This window comes from Sus scrofa, chromosome 6 (genome assembly GCF_000003025.6).
Source record: "Sus scrofa isolate TJ Tabasco breed Duroc chromosome 6, Sscrofa11.1, whole genome shotgun sequence".
Classification (NCBI taxonomy): Eukaryota; Metazoa; Chordata; class Mammalia; order Artiodactyla; family Suidae; genus Sus; species Sus scrofa.
Window position 1 is genome coordinate 166,963,462 of NC_010448.4, and position 12,485 is coordinate 166,975,946.

Here is a 12,485-nt window from a genome sequence, read left to right on the forward strand (position 1 = left end):
GCCCTGCTCTGTTTAGACATGTTCTGATTCCAGAGCAGTTGACATCATAATTCATTCAGCAAACATCAGCTTCCACTCCCTTCGTGCCTGGCCCTGTGCTGGGAGGACAGAAATGAATAAAACACGGTCCTTGCCCTTAGGGTCTTTGTCTAGCGCCGTGTTCCTGAGACTTTGTGAGCTCATGCACTCTTCAGGTGGAGAAAACTCATCTTCTACTTTTTTTAAGGCTGCTTGGAATTTTAAAATGCACTCAAGGGTCTGACAAAAAACATGTACAAGAAGTAATTTCTTCAGATAGGCTTTTTGACACACACATACACATACACACACCACACCCCCCCCGTACCTGCTCTATTCCATCCTTCTCACCTGACTCCCTGAAAATCACTGGTAAGAGGAGAAACACATAAGGAAAATCTTTCAGGATAGTGAGACTGAAGGTAGGAAATAGGAATAGACTGTGCTCCTGGATCACTTAGGCAGTTAACTTTCTGATGAGGTGTCAGAGAAAGCCACTAAAAGGGGGGCTTTTGAAGAAGGAGCAGTAATTTGCCTGGTGAAAATGGAAGCGCGTTTTAAAACAGGGCGAATAGCACTTGCCAAGGCACAGGTTTGCCAGAGGAAACATCACGTTTAGGGGCTTGAGCAAGAGCTGGTTGTCACCCTGCCTCCTGCCGGTGTCTCTACTCTGTGTGATGGGAGGATTCGCTCCCGTGGGCTTGAGAAGAGGCTTTGAGTTCCTCGTGCTGCAGTTGTTTTAATCTAAGACACTGCTTTCTGTTCGCAGGGCTGTGATTTGTTTTTCTTGTTAAAAACGAATTTGGGCGATTTGGACAGCTTTAATTATTGCTTATGGTTGAGTTTCTTTTAGTTAAAGTCGTACCTCAGCTCAAAGGAAAAACTGAAGTTGGTGTGTGTTGTTAACCCTGGCGGATGGGAGATCCAGCCAAGTGGAGGAAGGTGGGCCCTCAAAGGTGGGAGAGAACAGGACCCTGAAGGGCTGAGGGCCTCTGGGCCTTTGTGATCTCTTGTGTGAAGTGGGAGTACTGGTGCCTGTTTTGCTGGATTGTTGGGAGACTTGGATAAGATGAAATATGTGAATCGCTAATACAGTGCCTGGTTTGTAGTCGATTTTCGGAAAATAGTGTTTCACATTCCTCTTTCTCACGTATTAACAGCAGTTGCTCCCTTTTACTGAGAAACTACTACTGTGTGTGTTGTATGATTGAATCAGACCCTCACAAATAGATTATTATAGCTGTTACTAGAAGGAATGTGTGGTAGAGTCAGAATTCGAACCTGTGTTTGTCTAATACCAGCATTTAACCACCAGCTGTATGACTCCTTGTTTCTGCTCCAGTTCCCATCTTGGAAGCAGGGGCAGAGGAGGTTCTGGGCGCCTCCCTGCTTGGGTCAGATGCTGTCTGCAGTGGGAGAGGGATGAGAGTACCGCACCATACCCTGTCCCGCCTCCATTCCTGTCCTATTGATGGTGTGTTAGGAGGCTAACCTTTGCCCCTCGTGTGTGTGATGGGGTCACAGCTGATGTGCAGGTCTCTGCAAAGAGATGCTTCCCTGCCTCGGCCCCTTGGAGTTTGCCCTGGCTTCTGGGTGTGGCTGATGGATTAGCAGACAGCAAGCAAATCACAAGCAGGTACTTCTTTGTCTGTGTTGCCTTGAGCTGTTGAGACAGGTTAATCAAGGGTGAGAAGGAGCCTCCTATGCCTGCGGTGTTGCCGTCAGAATTGGGTGTTCTTGAAGGTCTTCAGTGACTTCAGCATCTGCTGCTGATGTTGGGCAGGTTCTCCCTAGCCCTGCCTTGGGGCAGAAGCCACTGAAGCTGCAGGCCAGTGGGGTGACAGGGTGTAGCGAGGAGGAGAGTGTTTTAAGGGGAGCACCCGGCTTTAGGGTGCTTGCTTCCGCTCCACTTTGGAGCCATCAGGAATTGGCACAGAGGTTCCAGGGCACGTCAGACTTTGTTCCCCCTTCGGCAGACTGGGCAGAGCCCTCAGATCCGAGGCCTCCGCTGTGAGACTGCGGAGGAGCTTGGGGGAGAGTGGTGGCGCCTGCTCCTTGTGTTGGGGCATGGCCAGGGGCTCTGAGCTGGGAATCAGGAGCCCTGGGGTCTGTACCCTTACTTGCTGTGTGAACCTGGGGCTGCCCTTTTCTCTTCCTGGGGCTCATTTTCCCTGGCTGGTTGGACTGTCTCCTCTTGGGTTTTCTTTCACCTTTGACAGTCTGATTTTCACAGAAAGTGCTCTGGCAGTAAGGATGCATTCGTCAGTTTGAACATTATGACTTTTGAAGGCATGCAGTTTATTTATATTTTTCCCAGGCTATTTTTAGCCGCCTGAGACAGGGCCTGTGACTGAGCGAGTTCCAGACAGGTGTTCTCTGTGGAAGCTTCTATGGCTAGGATGCCTGAGCCCTTGTGCTCCCACAGTCAGGTTGGGACAGGGCCTTGCCCCGGGAATGGGGCCTGGAGAAGCTGCGGGTGTCCCATGTGCTTCTCGTGTGCTGAACCCAGAACCTGCCTCAGTGCCCTGGAGCTCCTCTGGCATCTACCGCTGCCTCCCCGGCTGGTTTTATGGAACAGGTTGAATCCAGGGATGGTACAAACTTACACCCTCCCCAGAGATCCCAGGTCCGTGTAGACAGGGAGATGGGTGGGAACGGACCCCCTGTTTCACGATGGGCTGCTTTGCTGTCCCCCAGGCTCCCCTGGCCTGTATGTGGATATTAAAGGGTGGCCCCCTCCCTTCTCCCTTCCTTACCCCTCCAGTAATGGAAGGCTATAAAATGTCTATTTACCCAGGACACCAGAATGACTCCTCTGTGGTTCCGCTAATCTGGTGATTTGGTGCTTCTCTGGTCTCTCAGGTAAATACAGATTGAAGCTTTTTATAAAGGCATATTATTTCCCTCATTAAATGTGTGTTTTGGCACAGGCGTTATTTACCTGGCCGACAGTAACGGCTGCAGAGGAGCCATCGTGTCTGCTGTGTACACACTCTGCACAGAGACCGTCCCCGCGGGGCTGTGGCGCAGACCTGCCCCTCTGAGTCCGGCCGGCCCTGTGGCGGTCCCTGCTTTCCCCTCTCCTGCCCCGCCGAGGGGCTGGTCCCTTTAGTTTGAGGAGCGAGTCATTCCTTTTCCTCTTTGCCCAGGCCACTTACTGCCTTTAATCTGCCGGGAGGAGGAAGTGGCGTCAGAGAATAAACGTGGGGAAGCGCTGGGCTCTGGTGAAGGACGGCGAGCGGTAGAGGGTTGCTCTCGAGTTCTGCCCTCAGCCAGGTCCTCGGCGTCCCAGTGGGTGGTAGAAGCCTGGGCTCACCTTCTGGGGTGAGGACCTCAGTAGGAAGGGGGAGTGCCTAAGGTGTCAGGGGGTAGACGGCAGGTGGCGCCTCTGCAGGCCCTGGTGGTGGCCGGGCGGGGCTCTCAGGGTGGAGCCTGCACACTTTGAGGGCTGGCTTTTGCGGGCCTCCCTGCCGGAGGAGGGTGTGCAGCCTCCTTTTGTGGGCAGGACGGGGAGATGGCGCCCTCGTATACTGTTTTCTGTTTCTCTCTCTCTTTTTTTTTTTTTAAAAAAAAAAAACAACATTCCATGTGGATTAAAAACATTTTTAAAAAAAGTTTGAAATAGGCTACATTTGCATAAAAGTTGGAAGTACGACACAAAGAATTTTTTCCTGAACCGTTTGTGAGTTAAGCGGCTGACCTGACACCGCATCACGCTAAACACTGTGCATGTATGTCCCACGTGCAAGGACCTTTTCCTGCCGAACCGCAATGCAACCGTTACATCCGAGAATTAACACGGATCGTGGCCGGTACCTCCGTCGAATCCTCAAGCCCCGTTCAGGTTTTGCCCGTTGTCCCGTAGTGTTGTGTTCTCGGCGGCAGAGTGACCCAGTTCCGGATGGTGCCTTGCATCTAGCTGTCAAATCTCTTCGTTCGCCCCTAGACTTTCTTCGGTAAATGCTCCTCCGCACACATCACCTTGATGCTTTTGAAGGTTACGGGCTGGTTATCATGTAGACTGTCTCTCAGAATGGTTTGTCTCTTTTCTCACGATCAGATTCAAGTTATGCCTCTTCAGCAGGAAGATCCGGAAACGCTGCCTTGTCTTTCCCGTCGCATCTCATGGGAGGCATGGTTTCGGTCCCATTACTGGTGATGTTTGTCTCGCTCACTTGGTGAAGGTGACGTCTGCCCGGCGTCTCCTTTGTAAACTTACTCCCTGTTAGTGATGAACTTTGAAACTTGTGAAATCCCTTACCAAACTTTAGTTGTAACAATTTACTTAGGTATTCATCTACTTATTTCTTTATCTCTTTATGGCCTTGTGGTTTCCCTTTCTACTCATTGCGTTGTAGTCCATTAATATTATTTACTTACCTGTGGGAACCCCTTCAAGCTGGCTTCTGGGTCCTTTGATAATGTTCCCGTCATTCTTTGAGCATTTCCTTGCTTTCTGGCACAGCAAGATGTTCTAGGCTCATCTTGTGCTTCCCCTGCCACAGCCCTGGAATCAGCCATTTCTCCAAAGAGCTCTGAGTCGTTCAGTGGAGAACGTTATTCAGAAGACAGCTAGGTGCCAGATGTGCTCATTGCTGTTGAGTGTTGCTGGTTCCTGGCCCTTCAGTAAACAGAGCTAGAAAATATGTATACATGTGTATATATGTTTGTGTGTGGATATATACTCTTCCTTGCATTTCCATCTAGCTTTGTTTTTATATGTTATTTATATGTATCAGAAACCGTGGTTCACACGTTACCTCCAATTCCAGTTCAGCCCCATGGATTTTGATTTTCCCTTTCCATATTTTAATTCTATCCTCTGAGAAACCTGGTCCCTTACCCTTAGTATATGCCCTCTTTGGATCAACCCCTCTGTCTGGAACTAATCTCCCGGTGTTGCTACTGCCCTTTCCCCCTCGTGGGTGCTTCTTTTGCTCTGCCCACAGCTCTCCACATCAGGCTGCCCCTCCCTGTCGCCCAGCAGATGCTCTTCATACCCTGCTCGGGCTCTGGCGTGCTGCATCACACCTTCCTGCCTCTGGGGATGCCTCCTCCCCTGCTGCTGCTCCCACTTCAACTGATGTAGAACCCCTTTCCTCAGCCACGACTAATGGCTCTAAAGCTCTTAGACAGAATTTTTCAGAAAGGGAAGAAGAGCTTCCTTCTGTTTCTTGCGTTGAACTTGGTTTTTGGAAGTAAGGGAAGTATGGAACCCAGTGGCTGCTGGTATAGGGGCCCTGGTCTCCTGATGTCTGCTTTCAAGAGGTGCGGGTGAAATCAGCTGAGAAAGCAAGGCCTGCAGGCATGAGGGCCTCTGGCTGTCTGTGTGTTTCCCGTTGGAGGAGATATGGCATATGTGGTATGCTCTGTGGCAGGTCTAGAGCAATCTGGGGATGCAGGAGACATTGATGTTCGTCCCTGAGGTGGCCTTGTGCATGAATTGGATTTATAGGCCCAAAGTTTGGGGGTCCAGCCGTGGCCGGGGGCGCGTAGGCCAGTAGGATTGTGGTGGTAGTAATGATGAGCCAGTATTTATTGAGCTGTATGTGTCAGCCCGCTCGAAGTGCTTTACATGTGTCCTCTCATGTAGTCTCACTGAAGGAGTAGGGCTGCTGTTACTATCATTTTACAGGTGAGGACTTGAAGAACCGAGCTTGCCCAAGGTGCCATGGCAAATAAATGGTCAAATAAAACCTGGAAACCCTCCTGACCACGGCACTTTTTTGCTTGTAGTATTTGGCAGATGGGGTCTGGTTGACCATAAACGCTTTATACGACCCACATACCCACGGAGAACTTGAAGAGTTTTTTTTTTTTTTTTTTTTTTTTGTCTTTTTGCTATTTCTTGGGCCACTCCTGCGGCATATGGAGGTTCCCAGGCTAGGGGTTGAATCGGAGCTGTAGCCACCGGCCTATGCCAGAGCCACAGCAACGCAGGATCCGAGCCGCGTTTGCAACCTACACCACAGCTCACGGCAACGCCGGATCGTTAACCCACTGAGCAAGGGCAGGGACCGAACCCGCAACCTCTATGGTTCCTAGTCGGATTCGTTAACCACTGAGCCACGACGGGAACTCCTTGAAGACTTTCTGAAGTCCGCACGCATGGCCTGACTTTGCGGGGTTGGAGGAGAGTTCTAAGGCCCTGAGGGACTTTAGATCCAAACTAGAATGTGTCGTACGGAGCAGACTGGTGTCTGCTTTCTCAGCAAGGCTTCCAGTACCGTCCAGGAGTGGGTGATGTGAAGAGTTATTTTGGATTCCAGCTTTCACAGGGATGTTGGCCCGTTTGCCTTTCGAAGGGATTCCATAATGCAACTCAAGCCAACCTTTGTCTATCTTAGGCTAAGGAGTTTGGCTGCATTTTTGGAGAGGCCATAAAGCCTCGGTGAAAACAAGTACTGTGCTTGTGCTGGATCCACAAAGAACTTAAAATACTCTTTGGTCTTAGCTCCACGTGGGATCTCACCATAGGGAGAGGGAGATTGCGGACCCACACAGCACGTGTCCTAATAAATGCTCAGGCAAGTTGTTGTAGGTCGTTCCATGGGTCCTGGGAGAGCCGGGACAAGAAGCGGTACTTGGCATTGTCCATGTCCACTCAGCTAGCAGTGACCTCCTTGCCTCGAGTGTGCTCTGGATTTCACAGGCTGCCGGCCTCCTCCACCCTATCGGAGGGAGGGAGTCTTTCAGAGGCAAGCTCTTGGCTCAGAGTGATGCTTCGGAGAGCTTAGACTGTGGCCACTTCCATTTTGAGCAGCAGCATGTCTTGTTTGACTTTGAGGATTAAAGTTGAGGGAATTTGAGTGTTGGGTATAAAAGGGGAAAACCAAAATTTCTGCTTTATTCTTTTTTTTTTTTTTAAAGGAAACTTGAGTTATTTGTGAGTAAAACTTAGGCTTTGATTTTTATATTTAGTTAGCCCTCTAAGGAGCAGACATTCTGCACATTTAAAGGGAAAACTTGAAAAGTGATTTGGATTTTTTTTTTTTTTTTTTTTTTGCACATGTTCACTCAGAAAACTTTACTAGACTTTTAGCAATGCTCCCGTTACGGCCACATCTGGGTTTTCTCTTTTTCTTCCCTATTTAAAAAAGTCCTGCAGTCATTCAAGGCCGCTGGTGGAGAGCAAGTCTAAAAGCAGCAAGTGGGAAGGCCTGAGGCTGTTGCCAGCTGTGCTCTGCAGGCTTCATTCATTCCCCCGGGGTGCTGCTTACTGGCAGGGGGGTGGGTGGGCGGGGGATCACCAGAGTGCGGTGAGTGAGCTCCCTGTGACTGGCTCTGCTCCTTTCATGCTTTCACGTTGGGAGAAGGGAGGGGTATGTGGAGAGGTCAAGATACAGACGGGAAACCTGGGGCAGCTGGCTGGTAAGGGAGCTGAGGAGAGACTCCCGGGCCTTTTCTGCTGTCTCTCTGAGTCTGCTCAGCTCCCAGGCCTGCTTGTGCGACTGGGTCACTCAGGTTACTTGGGAAACTTAGCTGTAATGTTGACCGTTGCCCCCTGAGAAGTGACCACAGCCTTCTCTCTCCGCTTTGGAACTTTGGAGCTCCACTTAAAGGTCAAGGCCAGTGCTGCGTCTGGCCTTGAGAGTGATCTGGGAGACTCGGAGCTGTCGTAATGCTGCAGGGGCCAGCATGAAGGGTCTCGAACTTCAGCAGTGAACCCAGGGATGTAGGAAAGGGGCCCGAAACACTGGGGCGTGGTTCATGTTGTGTGACTGTTCCTGAAGCCTAGATGAACAGGCCGCGGTGGGAGGGAGTAACCCAGGCTCTCTGTTCTTTCCCCCCCCCCCCTTTTTTTTTTTAACTTTCCTCCCCTAAGTTTTAGATGCTTCTGGATGTTCAATGCTAGCACCGTTACAGACTGGAGCAGCTCGATTTTCTTCATATTTACTTTCAAGAGCAAGAAAAGTGCTGGGCTCCCACTTATTTTCTCCCTGTGGTGTTCCGGAGTTCTGCTCCATATCCACCAGAAAGCTGGCGGCCCACGGCTTTGGCGCATCCATGGCGGCAATGGTGTCCTTCCCTCCCCAGAGGTATCACTACTTTTTAGTGCTGGACTTTGAGGCCACGTGCGACAAGCCGCAGATTCATCCTCAGGTAACGGTTGCATCATTGCTTCAGAAGAGGTGGGTGGGCAAGGAGGGAGGGAGCGTAGACTTGCTTTCTGGAACCCCAAGGACTTTCTCATGTCTCCTTGGCTTTTGGCTACTCATCCGGAGGTCCTGCCTTCGAAGCAGGACCTGATGCAGGTATGCTAGGTAAGGTGCACCTGCGAGGTCTCACCCGGTGGGCAACACCTTTTCTCTCTGGTCTCCGCCTTTGGGAATCAAAATATTTCCTTCTGTTCCATGCTCACTCTCCCCTTTCCCTTCCCGCCTTCCTTTTCCTGCAGCTGCCGCGTGTTCTTTTAAGGAACACTGTGGTAGCCAGCCTCCAAGGCGGCCCCCGGCGATCCTCGCCTGCTGATATTCACCCCTTTGGTAGTTCCCGTCCCACACTGCAGCAGAGCCAGCCCCGGATAACCGAGAGGCTATAGCGGAGGAAACCTTGTGTGACTCTGAGGCTGCTTCAGAAAAGCATGGCAGTCTCCCTCGCTCTGTTGTGTCACTTGCTCTGGAAGAAGCCAGCCACCATGTGTTTGTTTGTTTTTTCTTTTTAGGGCCACACCTGCGGCATACGGAGGTTCCCAGGCTAGGGGTTGGATCAGAGTTGCAGCTGCCAGCCTACACCACAGCCACAGCCACACTGGATCCTTAACCCACTAAGTGAGGCCAGGGATTGAACCCACATCCTTGTGCATCCTAGTCAGATTGGTTAACCACTGAGCCAGGAAGGGAACTCCCTGGCCACCATGCTTTGAGGACACTCAGGCTGCCCTGGCGAGAGAGGCTCATGTGGACAGGAACTGAGGCTCTTAGCCCAAAGCCAGTACCAACCTGCCAGACAGGTTCTTGGCACTGTCTTAGAGGTGAACCTCCCAGCCCCAGTCAAGCCTTCAGATAACTACTGTCCCAGGGGACATCTGACTTCAACCTCAGGAGAAGCCCTGAGCCGGACTGACCAGCTGAGCTACTCCTGAATTCCTGGCTCATAAAAGCTGTGAGAGATAATACATGACTATTGATGTTTGAAGTCACTATGTTTTGGGATGACTTGTCATATGCAGCATGAGGTAAACTGAACAGATACCATTGTTGGTCTGTCGGAAAGGAAAATTTCTTTGCTTGCTTTTTTTTCTTAGCTGCCGACTGTGTTCAGAGATCGTTTTACTTTTTAAAGTAGAGCTGCTAGGAAGCTTGGGTTAGCAGCAGAGAGGCACCCGTGCCAGGTGACATTGGGGTGCTTGGTTTTTACCTTGGGGGTGTGACGGGGGGCTGACACGGCAGTTCATTATACCCAAGTGGGGGACTTGGGTATGCCTAGCTCTAGGACTAGAACTCTTCCGTGTAGGGCTGGTGTCAGGTGTATAATTTTGGGCTGCATGGGCCTGTTGGTCTGGGAGCAGCTTTCCGTAGTGAGGGGGGAGGAGGAGAGGACTGTAGAGCAGCAGGCACTTGGGAGACAGGACGGTCCATCCGGAGATAAACTGGGTTTGTTTCTCATGGTTGTTTCTTTTCCAGGAAGTGGGTCTGTCTTTAGGGTATTTCCAAAAAGCCAAGAGATGCCACGACCCTTTTCCCCTCCCCCTGCCTCTCCGCTTTCCTGGTCTCCCTTAAAGTGGTGGTCTGCTCTGGGGGAGGAGCGAGATCAGGCCTGCTGAGGCTCGGGAAGACAGGAGCTGGATGAGGAGAGTATCGGGGGGAAGGAACTGCTGCGAGAAAGGGAAGTTGGCTCTGGAGCTCCCGAGCCACACTTTCTCAGCCCCTTGCTCCTACCCATGCTCTAGAGGCCTCTCCTCCACTTCTCAAACTACTGGAGAGTCTAGCGGGTGTGCCTGGGTAGCAGGTGGGAGTTTAAAATGTCTCTCAGATTGGGAATCAGGGATCCACACCCCAGATGCCGTATTATTTCCCTTCCTGATGATTTCAGTCATTGAGTAAGCCCTAGTGGGACCTGAACCTAGAAGCCAGCACGTCTCTGTTGCGTAGGATTCATCCTTCTTCTTTTATTTTAATTTTTATTTTTTGTCTTTTGTCTTCTTAGGGCTGCACCCAGAGCATATGGAGGTTCCCAGGTTAGGAGTCTAATCAGAGGGAGCTACAGCTGCCGGCCTATGCCAGGGCCATAGCAATGCCAGATCTGAGCCACACTGCAACCTACACCACAGCTCATGGCAACACCCGATCCTTAACCCACTGAGTGAGGTCAGGGATCGAACCCCCACCCTCATGGTTCCTGGTGGGATTCGTTTCTGCTGCGCCACGACGGGAACTCCTCATCCTTCTTCTGAAGTCTCACGATTGCTTGGCACGGTCCTTGTGACATTTTCTGCTTTCTGCTTCCTGGTACATGCGTCCATATGTTTGTTTCTGAATTTTTCAGTTAGATTATAAGCTCTGATAATTATGCAGCACTGTTCTCTTGTCCTACAGAGGGTCCTGCCAATATCGCTGAAGGTGAAGCTTGATTCATGTCTCAATTTGGTCTGTCAGTATCACATTCAATCTGCCTTTCAAGGGCATTGTTCTTTTTATTTTTTGTTCTTTTAATTTATTTATTGCAGTGCTGAAGACTTAACGCAGTATGGTTTTAAATCACGCGTATCACCAACTTCCTCCCCAGACTTAGGCACCGAGGCCTTCCAGACCTGGGCTGAGGTTGGGCTTCCTGCTGTCTACCAGGATCTGAGCCTGATTAAAGATTGTCTCCAGAATCAATGAACCCTGATGATGTGATTCCAAGGGCACTTAAGGAATTGGCTGCCCTGGTTCATTATTAGCAAAGCATTAGCTGTTGCTTTAGAGAACTCAGGAAGAAGCATTTGCTGTCTGGCTTATCTTTAAAAGGCGAATACGAATGATCTTGGAAATTATAGACCCGTTAGTTTACTGTGATTCCGGAGAAGATACTTGACCTGATCGTCAGATAATCAATCAGCAAACAGCTAGAAGAGCATGGGGTACTGAGTAATAACTTACATGGGTTTGTGAAGAAGAGCAGATCCTGTCAGATCAATCTAACTTCTTGCTGTGACATAGTGATGGATTTGAGTGGATCTAGGGCAGGTGATAAATGTAATGCATCTCTACTCCATTAAGCCTCGACAATGCTGCGAGCAACAGGTAGGAGGGTGAGTTTGGGGCCAGTCAGCTCTGTGGCTGAACTGCCCACGGGACCATTCTCAAGAAAGGGATGGGCAGCTCAGAAGTGACTCGAAACAGTGTTACCGGCAAGATTGAGCCCCCACCCCACACCCTCCTTTTTGTTTTTAAAGATCTTCCTGAAAGTTTGCAGGTAGCAGGGTCCTGACCGGAAAGGTTGGAGGATGGATCGGAGAAGTTGTCAGCCCAGGTAGGACACTGTGCTTCCACTGAGGGCATCGCAGGTCAGGGTCTCGTTACAGCCTCGGTGCTGTTTAGGTCTGTTGGTCAACAGGGGCAGTGGAGGAACTGGAAACGCTCATGATAAGAGGAGCAGAACCCATTAGAGGCACACAAATAAAACTCAGAAAGAAAAGACATTGAATTTTAGTGACTGATTTCTTGTCCCGACAGACGTAGTTGTTCTCAGGCATGTGGTTGTAACACTTGCTCTTCATTTTATTAATAAGGACGAAAAGTAAATGAACTTAAGTGGAAGCAGGAGAGAGCTGAGATTCGGGAGTAGAATGGATGTTTAGAAGAGACAGTAAAAGGACCAGACGATGGTGTCAGGTGAGATGAGCCCTCCCGCTCTCTCCGAGCAGCCTGGGCTTTCTGGGCAAGGTCTGCGTGCCTCCCCGGGAGGCGTTGGGGCCGTGAGCCACCCCAGCTCCTCTCCTGCCCGGCTCCCGAGTGTTGAACACTTGAGGCCTCTGCAGAGTGCACGTCCGCTTCTTAGGGCGGGGGTCACGCCCCTCACTTGTGCCAGAGGCAGGAACAAGTTTGGGGTCCGGGCCTGTCGGGAGGCATGGCGTGGGGTTCGTCTCCCCAGCTGCGTCTGGTCTTCAGAAGTCTGAGTCAGCTCGTCGGGGCTGTGCGGAAGGAAGGCCACCACGGAAAGGCAGGTGGCGGGCGCTGATGTCCTTGAGTGTGGCAGTGCTGGTTACAGACGTGGTGGAGCACCTGGTTTCCTGCATTCCTCATCATTTTTGCCGTTTATTTTTGTACTTTGTTCAGCTTTGGTGAAACTGGAGTGTCTGGTTTCCAGTAACAGACTTTCACTCTCTGGTTTTTGCACTCACTTTGGTTTACGTGTTTTGATTGAGATTAATATGATAGGTCTTCGTTGAATAGGAGACTGTTTTTCATCTGAGAAATATTTTTTCACTGAAAGATTAACTCAGGTGGCTTGCCATGTTTTAGCGCCTGAAAACTGGAGGC

General features: G+C 50.5%; 1 protein-coding gene across 21 annotated transcripts in view; it reads left to right on the top strand.

The window, feature by feature from the left end:
• ERI3 (ERI1 exoribonuclease family member 3) overlaps positions 1-12,485 on the top strand; it is a 125,391-nt gene that overhangs the window by 6,221 nt on the left and 106,685 nt on the right. For 15 of the 21 annotated variants that reach the window (XM_021096801.1, XM_021096794.1, XM_021096792.1 and 12 more), the window contains one exon: positions 7,844-8,121. The exons of the other annotated variants lie outside the window; for them this stretch is intronic. In XM_021096801.1, coding sequence (XP_020952460.1) covers positions 7,867-8,121 — 255 coding nt within the window. In that variant the 5' untranslated portion in view covers positions 7,844-7,866. The remainder of the gene's footprint in view (positions 1-7,843; positions 8,122-12,485) is intronic. 21 annotated transcript variants of the gene reach the window in all.